Source organism: Stylophora pistillata, chromosome 6, assembly GCF_964205215.1.
Source record: "Stylophora pistillata chromosome 6, jaStyPist1.2, whole genome shotgun sequence".
In the NCBI taxonomy this organism is placed as follows: Eukaryota; Metazoa; Cnidaria; class Anthozoa; order Scleractinia; family Pocilloporidae; genus Stylophora; species Stylophora pistillata.
This window is the reverse complement of record NC_142524.1, coordinates 8,877,160-8,895,366: the sequence shown is the minus strand read 5'-3', so window position 1 is coordinate 8,895,366 and position 18,207 is coordinate 8,877,160. Positions and strand designations below refer to the sequence as shown.

The 18,207-nt window shown below is 36.7% G+C and overlaps 3 protein-coding genes across 3 annotated transcripts; 2 read left to right on the top strand and 1 right to left on the bottom strand.

Moving 5' to 3' along the window:
* Positions 1-16: 16 nt before the first annotated feature.
* LOC111327983 (histone acetyltransferase KAT5) lies at positions 17-7,358 on the top strand. Its single transcript, XM_022932316.2, has 10 exons — positions 17-139; positions 220-277; positions 372-443; positions 1,772-1,989; positions 2,835-3,104; positions 3,432-3,521; positions 4,415-4,555; positions 5,112-5,205; positions 5,547-5,709; positions 5,813-7,358. Exons 1-10 carry the CDS (start codon positions 113-115, stop codon positions 6,027-6,029), a joined length of 1,350 nt encoding a protein of 449 aa, XP_022788051.2. The 5' UTR covers positions 17-112; the 3' UTR covers positions 6,030-7,358.
* Positions 7,324-12,293, bottom strand: LOC111327986 (uncharacterized). The gene is made up of 8 exons (XM_022932320.2): positions 12,012-12,293; positions 11,768-11,909; positions 10,445-10,578; positions 9,502-9,612; positions 9,111-9,156; positions 7,913-7,973; positions 7,665-7,758; positions 7,324-7,534 (listed from the first exon to the last, which is right to left on the bottom strand). Exons 1-8 carry the CDS (start codon positions 12,291-12,293, stop codon positions 7,412-7,414), a joined length of 993 nt encoding a protein of 330 aa, XP_022788055.2. The 3' UTR covers positions 7,324-7,411.
* Positions 12,294-12,458: 165 nt separating this feature from the next.
* On the top strand, positions 12,459-17,900 carry LOC111327985 (DNA-directed RNA polymerase III subunit RPC6). Its single transcript, XM_022932318.2, has 8 exons — positions 12,459-12,638; positions 12,876-12,943; positions 13,489-13,556; positions 14,278-14,390; positions 15,606-15,749; positions 16,255-16,362; positions 16,558-16,749; positions 17,469-17,900. Exons 1-8 carry the CDS (start codon positions 12,459-12,461, stop codon positions 17,547-17,549), a joined length of 954 nt encoding a protein of 317 aa, XP_022788053.2. The 3' UTR covers positions 17,550-17,900.
* The last annotated feature ends 307 nt before the right edge of the window (positions 17,901-18,207 follow it).

The window sequence follows — 18,207 nt, the reverse complement described above, 5'->3', positions numbered from 1 at the left end:
TGAAACAATCGATCGATATAATATCGGCCATGTTCGTTCGTTCGATGATTCAACGGAAAAGTTCGTTGTTAGACATTGTCGTATAGTAATGGCGACAAGCTAGGAATCAAAGATGGCGGAGGCAAACGGTGAAACTTCGGTACAGAAAGATTAATATTTCACATGTCTACTGAATCGATCACCCTTCAAATGATCTTAAAAATTGTTTTTTTCTTGTAGATGGAGGTGTTAGAGGGTTGTAGAATGCCGGTAAAAATGAGTGGTTCTGACGAATGGCGTAAGTAAATTAATTTCTTTAGAAGTGAAAGTGTAGCTGTAAGTAGGGCCGAAAGTATTGTTCTTATGCTTACAGCCTACCTTTTTTTCCATAGCTTTGGCTGAAATACTCAGCAAGAAAGAATTGCCGAGTGGTTCTACTCATTATTATGTGCATTATATCGACTGTGAGTACGAAATAATTTGTGTATTGTTTTAAAAAGCTGTAGCATATTTTCGCGGGCTCCTTGCCCCTTGAGTGAAAAGGACTTTTGAATTCTTTTACGAGCAGGGGAGGACTCGATATCGTTAGGTGCCATTGAAGTGTTTTGCCGAATTTACTTTTTATTTATTCATGTAAAGAACTGGCTGTTTAAAGTTAAATAATTTTGAAATTTCTTATCTTTGAAAATTCAAGATGGCGGATAGAGGATTTTCAATCCCATAACTCCTTGCTTCCCCAAAGATAGGTCCGCGTGGCGTGTGAAGGTGATTCCTCAGGAAAAAAAAAATTGTCAAACATTTTTTTTAAGCTTCCTTAGATGTTCACTACCAATGTTTGTTTCAAAATATACAATAAAAAAGATGGGCCACACTGCTTGTTAAGAGATTTGATGGGCCAATCTTTCCCCATTCATGCCTGTACTGGTACTAATCAAGCATGTCATTTCATCTGTTCATGGTGTATTCTGCAGTAGCTAGGAGCAAGAGTCTTTAAGCCTACACTTGAAAATACTTGATAGGTAGAAAGTCTTGAATGCACAGAACAATTTGACATATAATTTGTGAAAAAATAACGTAATTTTATTTGACATTGACTGAAGATGTTACTTGAGTTGTTTCTTTCAAGGCCAAAATTTGCATCATCATGTAACAGGTTTCATGCTTACTTAAAGCTATGTCTTTTTTTCCCACCGATGAATTTTTTTTTAATTTCTCCAATTTGAGGGGGACAATTTGTACATGAAAAATATGCAATAAAAAATACAGGTCACCATGCTTGTTCAAGAATTAAAGACCATCGTACCTCTTTGCCTGGTCAATTGATTGAAAAACAATACCATGTTCTCAGAATTTGCACTTGCTTATTTGCCTGATTACTTGACTTTTATGCGCAGTACAGGATACACAATGCAATACTGAGGAATCACCTTAAATAGAGATTAGTTAGACCATGTAGACCAAATGGAGATTATTTAGTACTTGAAGTAGATGATTGAACCAGGACAAGGTCCTTGAAAAATAAAACTTTCACATTCAAATTTGAAGTAGAATGTTAATCAAAGGTATAGAGGGTTTCTTTTTTCCTAATTTAGTTCAAGGCTTAATTTTTCTGTTTTCACCGAAGTATGACTTAAATTAAAATTAAGATCAGGACAAATATGATGTAGACACATCAACTTCTTCTACTTACAACTGCCATTCTTTTTCAACTGCAAAATTAACTACTGCTTATGACTCCTAAGCTTTTGGTATACAAGAATCTCTTGTTATACTAACTTTTTGTGCTTTTTAGTCAACAAAAGGCTTGATGAATGGGTTGAAGAAGAGCGACTGGATCTGAACAGGCTTCAAATGCCAAAGAAAGAGGACACTAAGAAAATTAATAAAGGAGCTGGTTCAAGGCCTTGTTCACCTGACAGGGAACTGGTGAATGGTGTGGGGTCTGGACGACCTAAGGCACCAGTGGGGCGTAAAAGAAAAGCTAATGCCATGGATAAGTCTAGTGATGAGGTAAAACACTACAGAAAGGAGAAGTGTTAAAATTTCATTCTTTTTATTAACTCTCTAACTACCATGAGTGATCAAGAGAGAATTTCTCCTTACCATATCAATGCAATATCAAGGAGACAAGGGATGAGAATAAAGAAGAATATCAATCAGGGGTTAATCAGTTGATCTAATACCAAATTCTCTGAACTTACATCATGAAAATTGTATGGCAGAGAATAAGGAAAATTACTTTTGAGATCTTAAAAGTAGAAGGATGAACTCCTACTGTATTATTGGGAGCTCTGGAGATAAGTAGATCTGGTCCTTAACTGTAGTGGAAATTGCTTTGTCTTGAGGATGTGGTGTTAACCAAGATTTTATGTAGATGATAGGAATGTTAATAGTTGATATTATTGCCTAAATCAATGTGCAGAAGTTCATCAACACTGGTTTTGGGTGATACATGGACACTCCTGCTTTAATGAGCAGAGTACTTCTTATTTACTGTCGTGAAACCTGAACCAAAGTAATCAAATTGGTTCATCAGATCAAACTTGAAAGTGAACTTTAGTATAGGAGCCAAGGAAAAATTAACCCTTTAACTCCCAAGATTTGATTGTTGATTGCTCCCCTTTAGCTGCTACACATTTCACAAAAAGAAAAGGGGAAGAAAAATGAAATGCATAAAATGTATATGTCAGGTATAGGAAGGTAAAAGGTGACTAAGTGGTCATTGATTTTAAAGTCACCTTTGATTAGGTTTTAAGGTGGCAGGAGTTTTCAAGAACAGCCAAAAAAAGTTCAATCCTTTAACATTGTTTGAAAATTGCTACATCATAAAACTCTCCCTTTTTTTTTTCTACTAGATTGATTCACAAGATAGTCCAAAAGACTTACCAAGCACCCCACCTAAGACAGGAAGTATGCGGCAGACAGGAAGTATGGTCCAAGATCGTAGCCATGATGATATTGTAACAAGAATGAAAAACATCAAAATGGTTCAACTGGGTAAATTTCGAATTAAACCTTGGTATTTCTCACCATACCCACAAGAACTCACACTGGAATCTGTTGTTTACCTTTGTGAATTTTGCCTGAAATACATCAAGAGCTTCCACTGTCTAAAAAGACACAAGGTATGGAAGGATAAAAATTATTTTTGTGCAAAGAATTACCAATGAGTGCATTTATTAATCACAATGCTTAGCCCTTTGTTTCTAAAGGCATTGCCAAACAGTTTGAAATATAAATCTTTCAAAATATATCTTCAAAAATTCAAAATTCCAATTGGAGAATAATAATTTGATAATATTAGTGATAACAATAATAATTCTGACTTCATCATTTCTCCCCTTTCTATCACCATTCCAGGGACGTGCAATGGGAGATTTTCTAGATCTATGTGATAGGGATAAAAGTGCATAGTGACTTTATTTTGATGGTTGTCTGCCCTTAACTTACAGGAAAAGTGTAAGTTGCGTCACCCTCCAGGAAATGAAATTTATAGAAAAGGATCAGTATCTTTCTTTGAAATTGATGGAAGAAAGAACAAGGTATGTATAGTATTTTTATTTCTCTCTGGGCATACAACTTCTTTATTTAACAGGGAAAAGAGAAAACTTTTTTAAACTCTGTTTTCTCTTATTTGGGGAACAGTTGTCTCCTATGTCTGAAATTATGCACAAAGTGTAATGGCTAAGGCTGCAGGGTGTCATGAGCTACTTTATTCACCAACTTAAGATGTGGGCCTGTCAAATGATAAAAATCAAATATTAGCCTCTTCATTTGAAAGTGGGTTAAGTCTCGAGACAAATGCCCCCACCCAGCAAGAGTTAATTGCAGTTTCTTTAGCATGAAGTGACAAGAAATATTTCTTCTCCTCCCTGGATGGGATCCACCCCCCCCCCTGCTGGATCATTGCAAGGTTACCCTCCAGCATTTCATCAAGCTTCTCCGACAATTTGCCAATACCCATTTATGTGCAATGTGAGAGGGGTGCTGTTCAGATAAAGTGTTTTGCCCAAAAACACAACACTATGACCCAGCCAGGTCTGGAACCCAGACCTCTTGCCCTGGAGGCCAGCGCACTAAGTCACTGTCGCAACATCTAAAAATAGGGAAGGGGTGGACAAGTTTCTCTGCACCTTTTCATCAGCAATTACATCCTACTTCACAATACTATACTATGCCTTAAGGTTTGTTTTTGTGGCAAAGGTGGGGAGGGAGGGAGGGGGGAATAATTTGCCTACAAAGTTGGTACAGTTACTAATGAACCGTGATGAACTCTAGTACAATTGAAGGTTACTAATAGAAGAATTCCAAATGAGAGACAATTATGAAGGGCAGGTAAATGAGTATATCACAGAGGGATTTTCAAGGGAACTCTTCAGCTATATATATTTGAGTGTGTAACCTGTGATTTTAATGTTCATGTTTTTTGTTCTAGATTTATGCTCAAAATTTGTGTCTTCTGGCCAAGATGTTCTTGGATCATAAGACATTGTACTACGACACTGATCCTTTCCTGTTTTATGTGATGACTGAATATGACTCAATTGGTTTTCACATAGTGGGATATTTTTCTAAGGCAAGGACTTTTGCATATATTTTTTGGGCAAAAATTAAAGGTATCCTTTACAGTACACCTGTTTTTGGCTGGTTTTATGGAAGGTGTGCCTGAAAATGCTTATCTCAGCCTAGTTGCTTGAAGGGTGGGTAACTCTGTTCCTTTGTATAAATTTCTATTGAGTGAATAAGCAGTAACAAAACATACTGTGTTTTCTACTGGATAGAGACTCATCCTGTGGATTATCTTGTGAATGGTGAACAACTGAGGCATGGTGCAGCAATCAAAATAGGCAGGAGTTTGCTTGCAAAGTTAAAAGGGACACAACTTAATGTTGAAGTTGTTGAGTTTAAAATTTGGTCACAGTTTAGGTTTCACTGTAACAGTTTAAGCTTGATTCCAGTGCATCATGTCACAAGAAAAGAGTTTTGTAGATGGGAAAGTTGAACTGCGAAATCACCTGCATGAAATGTCATGTTGTCATGTTGAAAGCCCAGAAGAAATCAAATAGAAAAAATTCAAAGGTTTAACACTCTTTTATCATGTAGACCTTGTAACAGTTGTGTGATTTTTACAGGAGAAAGAATCATCAGAGGATTATAATGTGGCCTGCATCTTAACCCTACCACAGTATCAGAGAATGGGCTATGGCAAGCTCCTTATAGAATTCAGTGAGTAAAGCCTTTTACACTCAAGCATCAGTATGCCTAATCTCCATACTGTTCTCCATACATTTCCTACTATGCTGACAAGAAGAATTTGTTTAACAATCAAGAGCTCCTTTATTTGGTGATCATTTTCTTTATTCTCCTGACCTTAATGTTTGTTTCTGGGGTAATATTGTAAGGAGAAATTAGATGTCACTCTTAGGGGTCAATGGATTAAATCATTTGAAAGGCTGCTGGCAAGATTGGGAAATAGGGTTCTGATTCTTACTTCTTTTCCAAGTGCTCAAACTTAACAATTTTTTTTTTGCTTTAAACTTATTATCAATCATGTTTTATCTCTGCAGGTTACGAGCTTTCAAAGTTTGAGGGGAAAACAGGGACTCCAGAGAAACCTCTTTCAGATTTAGGACTGCTCTCATACCGCAGTTACTGGTCACAGACCATTCTGGAAATTCTTGTTTCACTTAAGGCTGGAGAAGATGGTACTCCGCCTGCAATTACTATCAAGTAAGAGAGCCATAGATGCTTTCTCATTTAAGTTAATTTAAAGTTCTCCCAACCATACATCATACAGGATTTCAATCAACTTTTTTTCTTTTTCTTTTAATAGTGACATCTGCGAGATGACAAGTATAAGAAAAGAAGACGTTGTCTCTACTCTTCAGCATCTGGGAATCATTCACTATTACAAAGGACAGTATATTCTGAATCTTTCCAAAGAAATTCTTGATGGACATAGAAGAGCCATGGTAAAGAGGAAGATTCGCATTGATCCAACCTGTTTACACTGGACTCCTAAAGATTGGGCAAAGAGAGGCAAATGGTGAAAAAAGGGGGATGATTAATAACAGAATGACAGTTGGAGAAGGAAGAAGATTGAGGAATAAACTGAGTTTTACTTTTTCCATGCTTCTGGTAGTTTGCTAAGATGCATATAAGGTCTAGTGATCACTACATCTTGGCTGTAGACAGGATGTTTTTCATGGGGGTCTTAGACTATCAGCATAGTGGCATCCAAGGGTGCTGCTTTTGCTGCAATTATAGACCATTCCTATATCTTGATAAAAAGGGGCTTTGCCTATCAAGGTTGTGTTGGAGTAGGCAGCTTATGTTGGTTAGACGGTGGTACCACTAAGATTAAGTAGATCAATTAATGTGTTTGGTAATGGCAAACTGGTTGATTAGCCTCTGGAGAAGTTGTTTCTCAGTCTTTATTTGAATTAGCAGATGTTTGCTGTGGCTAAAATTGATTTTTTTTTAGTTCTTCAGTTGAAATGTTATTTGCTGGCTTTAAGGTTTTTCTCCTCTCTCTGAAGAGCTATAATGTACTTGGCATTGTTCAACATGAAATTAGACTAGTAGTTGAAATAGAGTCTGGTTGCAGTAAAATTAAAGATGATGGCGATTTGTCAAACATTAGGGCAGTCTGAACCTCCAAAGGAGAGATTATATATCATTTCTTTATAAATAGGTTTTTTTTTTTAGGGAGAAGCTGTGTGGAGTGCGATTTGAGTTACAATATTTATTAATTCTGTACATACTGCACTGTTGGTAACTGTATTCACACTCTCTTCCTGCATGCAATCCATTTTTCATTATTATATAGCTTTGCTTATTCAAATTTGATAACATCTTCAGTTTGCAGGACAAATAAATATTGATATGTAATTACTAATCAAATGTTAAACTTTTCACAGTGCAAATGAAGATAAAGTGGAAAGTGAATTCTGCAGTGATAGCTAGCATTCATTACCTGTTATTTGTTTTAATTTTCTAAGATGCAGCTCTGCTAATGGGTGATTTTTGAGTGTTTGTAACTAATTATTCTTGTTCACATTAGGATATTACAAATCATTCTGCACTAACTTATTACTTTGTTAGGAGGTGCATGTCCTCAATTGTGGGCAAATGAAATTTTAGACATCTGGAATTTCGATAGGCTATTCAAAGCATTTACCCAAACATATCTGTTGTGAATTAGTATTCTTTGCTGTACATATGCCATACCTGACAAATTCAGACATCAATCATGTTCCAAGCAAGTCTAATTGTAAATAATGAAACAAAAGTTTTGGTAACTTAACTTGTTCAGCATTTACTGTAGATTTCATGAAGCATAAGATCCAAATAAAAAAATTAATTTAGTTTACCATTAATGTTTTGTACACTGGTTATCGAACTTATTGAACTTACAAGAATACATTTTTTTTTATTTCACTTGATAAAAGAAAATGTTCTGTACTTCATCCAAGTCTTCTTCTAAAAGAGAAATTTCTGGTACATCATAGTTAACTGTACATGGCTTTACCCAACTGTTGACATCAATACAGGGCTGTAGGAAGTGAGAGAACAGAAATATTTGTTTCAACTAAACCATTCCCCTCTCAGTAGAAGCATGAACACCCCTAAATTAAGCCAAAGGGTTTGCAAAACAAGCAATTATATCAATTAGCACTATGTACCTTATAGTTGAACACTGTGGCTTCTTCAAGACTTGGAACAGTGACTAAAATACATCCTGGTTTTATCACATGCTCTCTGATGAATTTCCAGGTTCTGTGCATAAAGAAAATGACTCAATGTTTCTCCTACCACAGTTGAAGTTCTCTCAGTACATTTTGGAAAGGATGTGGAGTTACCCACACTTTTTTTTTAGGTTTTAGATACAACTGAAAAGATAAAGAACATTGATTATTCTAATTTTTCCTACCTTATTTGCTGATCTGTTGATAAAAAAAACTCAAACACATTGTTGAGAATCACAATGTCAGCTGCAGAAAAAAGTTTAGAATAACTATTAGACAGTAAATTCTAAAATGGGGGTTACTCAAACTCTGAATATCCTTAGTTTGCTTTCCACCTTCAAGTAACGACTGTGCAGAATTTCCACTAAAAAATATTGTTACTGTTGCAGGAATAAATAAGTTAAAATCATCCTTTATAGGATATACTAGGACAACTATTCACCTTTTAGTGTCTGTGGCTCACTGGATATTTACCTCGCCACTTTGCCGTCCAGTAAATATCCACTTCCACTTCAGTAAATAATTATTAATTAGTATATACCACACATGTGGAGGTGTGGTAGCCTCATGGTTAGTGCGCTCGACTCCGGATCGAGTGGTCCGGGTTCGAGCCCTGGCCAGGACATTGTGTTGTGTTCTTAGGCAAGACACTTCACTCCCACAGTGCCTCTCTCCACCCAGGTGTATAAATGGGTACCGGCAATTTAATGCTGGGGGTAACCCTGCAATGGACTAGCATCCCATCCAGGGGGGAGTCGAAATACTCTTAGTCGCTTCATGCTACAGAAACCGGAGTTAAGCACCGGCCTAATGGGCCACTAGGCTCGTAAACAGACTTTACTTACTATATACCAGACAAGTGAATATATGCATTTCATGCCTGCTGATTGGCTAGTTTGGAAGTGAATTGCAAGTACTTTTCACCAATGGGCAGCCAAAGAGACAAAATTGTGCATCAAGAGTTTAATTTCGGATCATTTTGAAAGAAATAATTAAAACTAATTTATTGGTATATTTGCAGTCTAAACTAAAACAATCATTCCCCTCAGAGTTGGTGAAAGTGGTGGATATCTACTTTCACCTTGGTGTATAACATTTTGTTGTCTAGCACTTTATGCTAGATACATTGTTATTTGTAAGCCTTGTAAACCTGACAGTAGATAAAGATTATCTATCATATGACCAGTACAACCCCTTGCTTGCTTTAAGCAAAAAAAAAAAAAAAAATTGAAAATTCAGAGCAAGAGGCAAAGTGGTGTGAGCAGGGTTGGAAAAAAGCTGCTCAGCAACTGTACTTCCCTAAGAATACTTTCTTTCCACTCCCAGTTATCAGTGATAAAAATTTTAAGTTATTTTTTGCAACAAGTGTGATCACTGTCATACCTTGTTCCATGAGGGATTGCTCACTACAAATATCAGCATGTCTAATCTTAGATAAAAAAAGAGCACTTGTCATTTCACATCATGTTTCCATAAAATGTTGGATAGAACAAACTTTACTCTCATGACACTTATCAGCAGTTTATCCTAAATACCTTGTTTTAAAAACACAATGGTCGCTCCTGACGATCAGTTTCTATTTGAAGTGCTCAGAAAAGAATTTCACTAATTTATGATCAATTGTTATTACTAAAATAAAATTACAGTTCCACAGTAAAACACTAAGTAACTGATGGTGTGATTGGGCTGTGAATCTCATGGCCTTTTTGGAAGCTGGCATGCAAATAATTCCAATCTTTACCAGTCCTATTATTTTTCAGTTCAACAAACTCACCTCAACCCGATCATGCATTCTGTACTTTTCTGTTATTTCTTGTTGTAAATTGCACAGCTCCAAGTTAATTTCAACTCCAACAATCTTCTTTATTGGACTGAAATGATAAGCCTGTGAGTAAACAAACAAAAAAAAAAAAACATTTTATACAATCATGTAAACTATGTACCATACTTGTGAGAGGCATGGTGGCTAGATAAGAGTTTGCATGCTGCACTTGGGGTTGAGAGGCTCAAGTTCAAGACCTGGCTGGGTAATTCTGCTGTGTGCTTAGGCAAGAGAATCTACTTTCAACATGCCTCTTTTCACCGAGGAGTAAATAAATGGGGTATCCCTGAAATGTCACCAGAGCCTGACAAAATGCTGGGTGTAACCTGCAATGGACTAGCATTCCATCCAGGGGGGGGGAGTGGTGATCCTTCTTACTGATTCATGCTGCAGAGACTTAGACTGTGGGCTTCTAAGCACAAGTGCAGAATTTGGAACCTGTTATTTTTTAGATGTGGGGGGGTGGGGGGGGGGGAAGTGAGGCTGGTACAATTTTTTAAAACCAGTCGTAGTTTTTACATACCCTTGCCCAATTTCATGTAGAAAAAATTATCATCCACCCTCTCATGTGATCCAAAAAAGTTATGATCCTCCCCACCCTAAGCTTAAATTTTTGGTGACCCTCTCCTTTTTGGTTGCACAAAATGTAATCAACCTCTATTGCTCAGTACACCAGCCCTCCCCCTGTAGTAGGTGACAGGTCCCTTAAATGTTTTCTACACCAATCAATGTTTTTTTTTGCACATACTTATTACAATTATATAGATCTCTGTCATTGGCAAACAATTTTTTCATAGTACGTTTCTGACATCAGTAAGTTGTGGTAATTGCAACATTATTGGTTTAGAATAGTTATAAATCTAATGATAAAAACAAAACACATGAAAGTACTTGCCCCATAAAGAACAGCACCCAGTCTGGAGCCAACATCAACTAACAACCTATCTGCTAGATTTGTTGCAATGGAAGGAAGAGCTGCTTGAAATATGAATTTTAACTGCACAAGTGACGATGAATGGGAGATGAAAGCTGTAAAAAGTACATTACAATGTTATGGAGAGTGTGTTGCATTACAGAATTGCTAAAAATAGAAATGAAGAAGTTTCAAGAATGCTTAGTCATGCTGACTCATTGAGAACTTTTAATAGAACTTTCTAGAACCCTTTGTCAGCATATTTTGTTATGATGCAATAGTAATGTAATGATACTAAAAACAGTTGTGTTACTGTAACAGATCTCTAAAATATTCTAGAACATTTTGTAAAACATATATAAGGAGTTGCGATCGGTTAAAGTTAGACCTTTTTTAGTGAGTTAGTGCTGTCGTGAAGAGCCCAGAGGAGCTGGTGTTATTACAGAGCCGGACTACAGAGAGTTGTTGGAATTATTTACTGTTATTGGAATCGTCAGCCATGTGGAAGGCTTCAGTGAGAAAAGTACCGTGGATGTCGATAAGTTACAAGGATCTCTAAAGAGAACTGTGAGTTGTGCAGTAGTGTACTGAGGTTATAGTTTTATAGACGGCTCTAGGATAAGAGGTTAGTTATTGTATTGGTTATTGGTATCACTCCGTAATAAGATTATTACGTCAGTTAATAAAGTAGTTGAGTTGGTACGAGTTGTATCTTTCTAACAGTTGAGAAAATACTGTAACAACAATAACATGAGTATTGCTTTGTCACGGTGTTAGCTAAACAATAATTCTTGAATTTTTTTTTTCCATATATTTTGTAAGGAGTTGACAAAGAGACTTTGTTTAACAATCAAGAGCTTTTTCAGTTGGTAATCATTTCTTTTATTCTTGAAATCTTGATGTGCGATTCACGAGTGCCATAGTAAGGAGATGCTACTTAGGGATCAAAGGGTTAAATATCAATAAAAATTATAATTAATAGCAAATATATATATCTTATTAACCAAGTGCGAGGGCCGTACTGGGAGAATATCGGCCCGAGGTCTTGACAGTATGGACTGAGCGCAGCAAGGTCTGTACAAAAAAGAACGAGGGCCGATATTCTTGCAGTACGGTCCCGAGCAAGCTTGGTTAATAAGAGATTTATTATACGACTGAAGTTCAAAGGGACACAAGTGCGGTATCATTCGGGACAGTGCCTGGTCCAATACTGAGAGAATATTGACCGGCAATAGAGCATTTTGATTGGTTGATTTTAGTTATTGGCCCTCTGACTGCCTGAGTCGTGTATTATAACTCACATACTTAGTGGGGCGGTATTGTGAGAGCCACATTGTTTACAGTAGTTACGACTCATTTTTCCTTCATCACAAAGTCTATCGATGTCTTCATCGCTATACAAGAATGAGTCAACATGCACTGTGGTTGAAGGTTGACACGCTAGGCCCTGCAGTGAATAAAAAACAGAGAGGTATAAAAATTGTGATTTGTTTTCCCTTAACAAAATTGTTGGTACTTTTAGCTCACTCTTACTCCAGAGAACTCTTACCTTTCCTTCTTCAGGGTGTCTAATCTTTTCTGTGTCCAGTACTCCTTGCAGTGGAATTATCCTTTTAATGTCCTTTGCGATCTTTTTTAACCTTTTCTCTGCCCAATTCAAAGTGTCATCAATAGTTTCTCCGGAATGTTTACTGGTATATGCATTAGAACAATGTTCCATAACCCATTCAACAAAATCTTCAGAATCGTTGGGGTCAACTTTTAATAGAGTGCGAAGAAAGGTCGACCTTGCTTCTTCGAGAGAGCAAGTGCAAGAGTCGTTGTCTTCCATATGACTCAAGTAATCAAGTAACTCACACAATCACAACCAGAAACAGCTTGGTGGTAGATGAGAGCTCAAACTAGCTCCTTCAAATGTTAAAAAATTTGAAGATTACATGTGCGTTTGGCTTGGTTTCCAAGCCAAAACATCGCGTGGTCACAGAGCCGAGGTAAGATGGCGGTTGCCGATGTGGTTATCAAGCAAGAGGCTGTAGATGCCGTGGATTTAGAAGAGAGAGTTGTCCAGCTTTGCAAAGAGAGTCCTAAAGGAATAACAGATCAGATTATTTCGCAGGATATGCCAAATATTCCACCGCAGCAAAGAGTCACGGCCATAAACAGACTTCTCTCAATGGTGAGTCTTGGCTAGAATCGCTCAGCTGAGTTTCAGAATTTATGCTTATTATCTCCTCGTTTCAACAAACATGTTTGACATTGAATAGTTTAACTATTTCGAAGGAAACTAAGACGAATATTTGGGTAAAATGTACACTTAATTATTAGAAATTAATGACGCAGCCTCACGAGTACACAGAAATTCGTTATGTTAGCAAGTTTGTTTTTCTAACTTTCGACAATTCTTTCGCGGTAGGGTAGGATTGAACTTCTTAAAAGTGGTACACAACTTTTATACAGATACAAAGATGCCCAAGCAACAACGTAAGTTTTAGCCTCTCATTTTCTTAATTTCTTAAGGGTAAGATCAAATTAAATATGGCTAGATAACAGCAGCAAAGAAAGTTGTAGATCACCCCATGTAGGGCAACAAATTTGGAGTCAATAACAGATGTTGAGTTCCTGAAGATGAGAAGCTTTGAATGTCTAGTCATAGAGAGAGAACAGGTCGAGATCTGCAGAACCCAAGAATTTTTCCCCTGTGTTCTAGATCTGTAAATGGCTGTTCTCAATATAATACCTGTATTTCCCTTTTCCTTGTTTAGTCAATATTAGTTTGTAGATAGAGTGTGAAGAGAATTATACAACAATGCAGTGAAATAACTTCTCTTCAGATTTTCTCCAGTGTGGTGGATGGGAAGAATTTTTTAGTTATGGCCATGCTCATTTTGGTAAATGAGCTAATAAGTTTGCTGTCAGGCTGAAATATTACCTGATAACTACAGACTGATATAAAAACTGTCAAACTATCAAGTGGACATACAATGGGTATTTATTGATAGATTAATATTATGACCTCTCTTCAACAGAAAAACTAAAGGATTTGAATTAGAAGAGAAACTTGTTTATCAGATTATAGAAGAGGCACAAAACAAAGGTACATGCATTAATACTGTTGCATGTTTTAACTTTTTATCAAAAATGTAATAAAAATAGCTTTGATTGTTTTTTTTTTAACTCATGTCCATTAGCAGGGGACTGGCCATCTCTCATACATATACGTATAGGTTAATTGACCACTCCCCATAGGGGCTTCTCAGGGCCAACACCCACCCATCCCACCCAGGGGAGGACATCCACCACACAGTAATCTCGTGCATGGGAAATTAATGTCTCCTACCCCTAACCCTGCAGGAGACGGGACCTACAGTTTATTCGTCCTTATCCGAGAAGACTAGAATATCTATCCATTTTTTATTATAGAAAGGTAGCAAATTCTCCTCACTTTTTTTAAGACTATGAGTATCGGTCCGGCCGGGGCTTGAACCCTCAACCTCCCGCACAACACAATCCGGAGCTCTAACCAATTGAGCTAACTGGGAGGTGGTTAGCTCAGTTGGTTAGAGCAACATCACTTGACATCACTTTTAAACCTCTTCCAAAATCTAGATAACATTACTCCACACTTCTCCACACTTTCTGCAGAGCATTTCTTATAATTTCAGCTCTGAGAATTTGGTGTCAGATTGAACAAGTCTCAATTTTTATTTCTACTCCTAACCATTCTGCTTTAAAAGTTAGTGATATTGTAAGAAGTTCTTTTTTAATCACTGGTGGGCATGAAATTTTGTCATGTTTTATGTGGCACTACTTGTTAGGAATCTGGATCAGGGACATTAGATTCAAAAGTAATATACCAATGACTCAAGTCAACAAGATTGTAAAGAACTTGGAAAGTAAGAAGCTCATTAAAGCCATTAAATCAGTTGCTGTAAGTATTACAAGTATTTTTTTTTTTTTGTTTGTAAAATCAGTGGTTTCATAACAAGCCGGTGACCACTGGAGTTCTGCCAGCTACTTGATTGTATGTCACTGGCTACTCTGGTCATAACAGTCTGCTTGTGACAAACAATCTCAGCATTATCACAGCCGCTTACTTTTCCAGAGTCGGCCGCCTACTTCAAAACATTTTGAAACCACTGAAAATTAATATGTCACAATTTTTGTTGTGTTCTTTGTGGGTCACTCATTTCATCCATGACCATTGTAACCCTTTAATTAACTCCTCAGATCTTTTGTTGATTCTCCCCTCTAGCTCCTATACATTTTGTTGTCAATTGGCTATGAGAATTTGGTGTTGGATCAAGACAACAACTTCTGCCTGATAAGTCTGGGTATTCTTGTAACTTTTTTTTGGATAATGGTGGGAATGCATTTTTGCTGTACAAATCTCAAGCAATTTACAATTCTCTACCAAGGTCCTAAAATTTGGAACTCTCTCCCTATTTCAGACACTCGTTCGTCAAACTTTCTCAGCTTTAAGACGAAATTGCAAGAGTTTTTACTTGATAAATAATCACTGAATTGGCCAAGCCGCTCATTTGCAGCACTTTTTCTTTACTTGATTTATTATTGTAAGTGAGGTGGCTCTCCCATAAGCCCAGTGGCTTCTTGGGTCTCCTCACCTTGAAACTGTTATCGTTGTAATTAAATATTTTCATTGTTAAAATAAGGCAAATAAAAGATGATGATGATATTATAGGGAGAAGTTACATGTTAATCACTTCTGGGAGTTAAAGGATTAAATTGATATGGTTGAATTTCCCAACAGAAAACTTTACATTGACTGTTTTTGATTGAAAGTGATTACCAGACATCTTTGTGCCCACAAGTTGAGGAAAGACAAGATTGCAGCCTGTTCTCCTCATCTCTGGCTTTAGACAGTTGTCTTTCTGGCACATTAGTACTCATTTATCCCACCTCTTTTACAATATCCATCACAATTCATTAACTTAATGTGTTTCTTGGTGCCACAAGTCCAAAAAAAAAAAATTGGTCTGTGAGTCAACAGAAGACCATATATTTACAAACTTACCCAAATAAAAACAGTGAAAATCTTCTTTAAGTTCTTTTGTGATAAGAACCAGGGTAAAAAGAGTTTTTTTTTCTGTGGATATTGTCTCAGGTTTAATGACCATCTTTTTAGGCCTCCAGGAAGAAAGTGTACATGTTGTTCAACTTGGAACCAGATATAACAGTGACTGGAGGAGCTTGGTACAGTGATCAGGATTTTGAATCAGAATTTGTGGATGTTCTCAATCAACAGTGTCACAAGTATCTAGAACAAAGGGTATGAAAGTTGCTGTTCCATAATCTCAGAATTACTTCTCAGTAAGCAAGATGTGGCTCCCAAAGTTGATGTGCTTCAATGCGTAGAATTTGTCATCTGGCACAAGTTAGCAAAATTAACAAGGGGGAGGGGGAATCAGTTTATACCCCCACCAACTCTTCCCTCTCCAGGTTGGTAAAAAATTATAGCCAACAGTGGTAAAACTTCTCTTTTTATAGGCATCCTTTGAAAGTTGATTTTTTCACCCTAATTTGTGTTGTTTTTCTGTGTATACTTATTTCTGTAACTCCCACCCCTTGAAAGAACAAACCTCAGTAAATAACAATTAACACCAAATAACAAAACAGCACCAAATTGCCTTTAGTTTTATTTTAAAAAAAATTTGCTGACAAAGTAACATTAACCATCAAGCGTTACAATTGAGGATGTCTTGGAATTGTTTTTATTATCTGTCACTAGTATCTCTTTTGAAAATTTGAAATTAATGTATTTTTGTTCATTACAGGCTTTACAAGCTGAACAAATGAATGTGGATCCACTGGCCAAGAGGAATGCATCTTATTCATCATGCTATGATGTATGGAAGTATATCTCTGAATTAGGGATTAGCAAGGTAAATTTAATTGAAAAACAGTGTTTTTTTTCTTGAAGTAGTAACCTGGTTGCTGGTAAAATTTACTTTTTGTAGTACCAAATATTACCAACTAAAATCACTTGGAATTCTTGAAAATTCAACAAGTAAAAGATTGTTCTACCCAAGTGATGTCCAAGCATAATTATATGTCAACTTTTTTTAATACTGTGTTAGGTTCAACTGGCTGAAGGGGACATTGAAACAATTTTAAACACGCTAGTCTTTGATGGAAAGGCAGAAATGTCACTGGTTGTTGATAACAGCTCAAGCAGATCATCGCAAGATGGTCAGAAGAAACTTTACAGAGCACTTGCCCCATTGCTGCCAGCAGCAGGACTCATGAGTACACCATGCGGTGTTTGTCCAGTAAGGCTTGGTTTACCCTGTCTAGAAATATTATAGACCACTTTCATAAATGGCTGCCGGATTAATATTCTTTTGTTTAAATTTAAATTAATAGCCCTTCTGGCCTCGCTTGAGATAATGTATTCTTTTGAATTTTGTACTGGAGAACGAGGCCAGAAGGGCTAATTTAAATTTAAACAAAAGAATATTAATCCGGCTGCCATTAATGAAAGTGGTCTATAATAACAATCATAAATAATCATAAATTGTTACAATATGAATCACAAACAGGTGGTCAAACACTCCTTGAACAATCTTGGTGGCCATCTGAGAATGATGTGAACTGATAATTATTGTTCCTTACTTGTTCATCAACCAAAACACAATAAATCCCCATAAATGTGTGTGGAAAGAGTAGCCTCCATATATTCCATTAAATCCAGACCAATGCTCCACATTCCCTCAGACAGGCAACAAAAATGCATGAATCCCCCACCCACTTGAGAGTGGATCTGCCATTAACTAAATCCCTCCCAAAGCAGATGTATCCCAAGGTGGGCAGGAGGGGGTGGGAAATCTCAGAGTTAAGTTCAACAGGGGCACAAGAAGCAGAGTATTGGATCTCTACTTTGTGTTAAGATTGGGAAAGAACAAACCAAAAGGTAACTATCCTCCCCTTGGGACTGAAGACCGAAGGGTAGATTCTCTAACAATGATGTTGATATTTCATCCCATAACAGGTCTCCAATCAGTGTCGCGATGGTGGGCCCATATCTCCAAGCAAATGTATTTACATGAGGGACTGGCTCTCTGAGCTTTAACACTCTCATTGACTTGGTAAATGAAAAATAACTGATGGTGACAGGCATGTATTTAGGGCGTTTGGGTCAGATGGTGGACTTTTATTTCATTTAGGCACCTGGACAACAATTTACTGCTTAGCAGTTAAATTTTAGTAGGGTTCTAAGATTTAGGATTTCACCCTGCTGAGATGCTTCAGAACAAAATAAAATTATGATTTTTTTTGGAGACAAAGTAGTCTTTATTGGGGAACCATTCTTCATTTTTGTAAAAATGATAATTGTTTCATTGTTAAATTTCTCATTGCATTAACTGCTTGCTGAAATGTATTGAAGGAAACAAAATGCTTTAAAGTAAACTTTTGATTTGAACTCATTTCTTGGTATTTACAAGAAAATTTAACTTTTTCACCAAGTTTGTTCGTTACTTTTAACCCTTTTACTCCCAGAAGTGATTAACATGTAACTTCTCCCTATAATATCCATACATTATCCAGCAAACAGTTAAGGAGAATACTCAAACTTATGAGGTAGAAGTTGTGATCTTAGTTTAACTCCAAATTCTCATAACTAATTTAACACCTAGCATAACTGCTAGACAGGAGAATTAAAAACCAGATCCAGGGTGGATCCTGGGAGTTTAAGGGTAAAAAAGGGGAAGTGCAGAAAGGAAACCAAC

Coding starts and splice junctions, on each gene's coding strand:
- LOC111327983 (XM_022932316.2), top strand. CDS start 113: ATGGCGGAGGCAAACGGTGAAACTTCG. Junction 1,990..2,834: donor TGGATAAGTCTAGTGATGAG/GTAAAACACTAC, acceptor TTTTTCTACTAG/ATTGATTCACAAGATAGTCC. Junction 5,206..5,546: donor CAAGCTCCTTATAGAATTCA/GTGAGTAAAGCC, acceptor TTATCTCTGCAG/GTTACGAGCTTTCAAAGTTT.
- LOC111327986 (XM_022932320.2), bottom strand. CDS start 12,293: ATGGAAGACAACGACTCTTGCACTTGCTCTCTCGAAGAAGCAAGGTCG. Junction 11,910..12,011: donor GACACCCTGAAGAAGGAAAG/GTAAGAGTTCTC, acceptor TATTCACTGCAG/GGCCTAGCGTGTCAACCTTC. Junction 7,974..9,110: donor GCAATCCCTCATGGAACAAG/GTATGACAGTGA, acceptor TTTTTTCTGCAG/CTGACATTGTGATTCTCAAC.
- LOC111327985 (XM_022932318.2), top strand. CDS start 12,459: ATGGCGGTTGCCGATGTGGTTATCAAGCAAGAGGCTGTAGATGCCGTG. Junction 12,944..13,488: donor AAAGATGCCCAAGCAACAAC/GTAAGTTTTAGC, acceptor TCTCTTCAACAG/AAAAACTAAAGGATTTGAAT. Junction 16,363..16,557: donor CTGAATTAGGGATTAGCAAG/GTAAATTTAATT, acceptor ATACTGTGTTAG/GTTCAACTGGCTGAAGGGGA.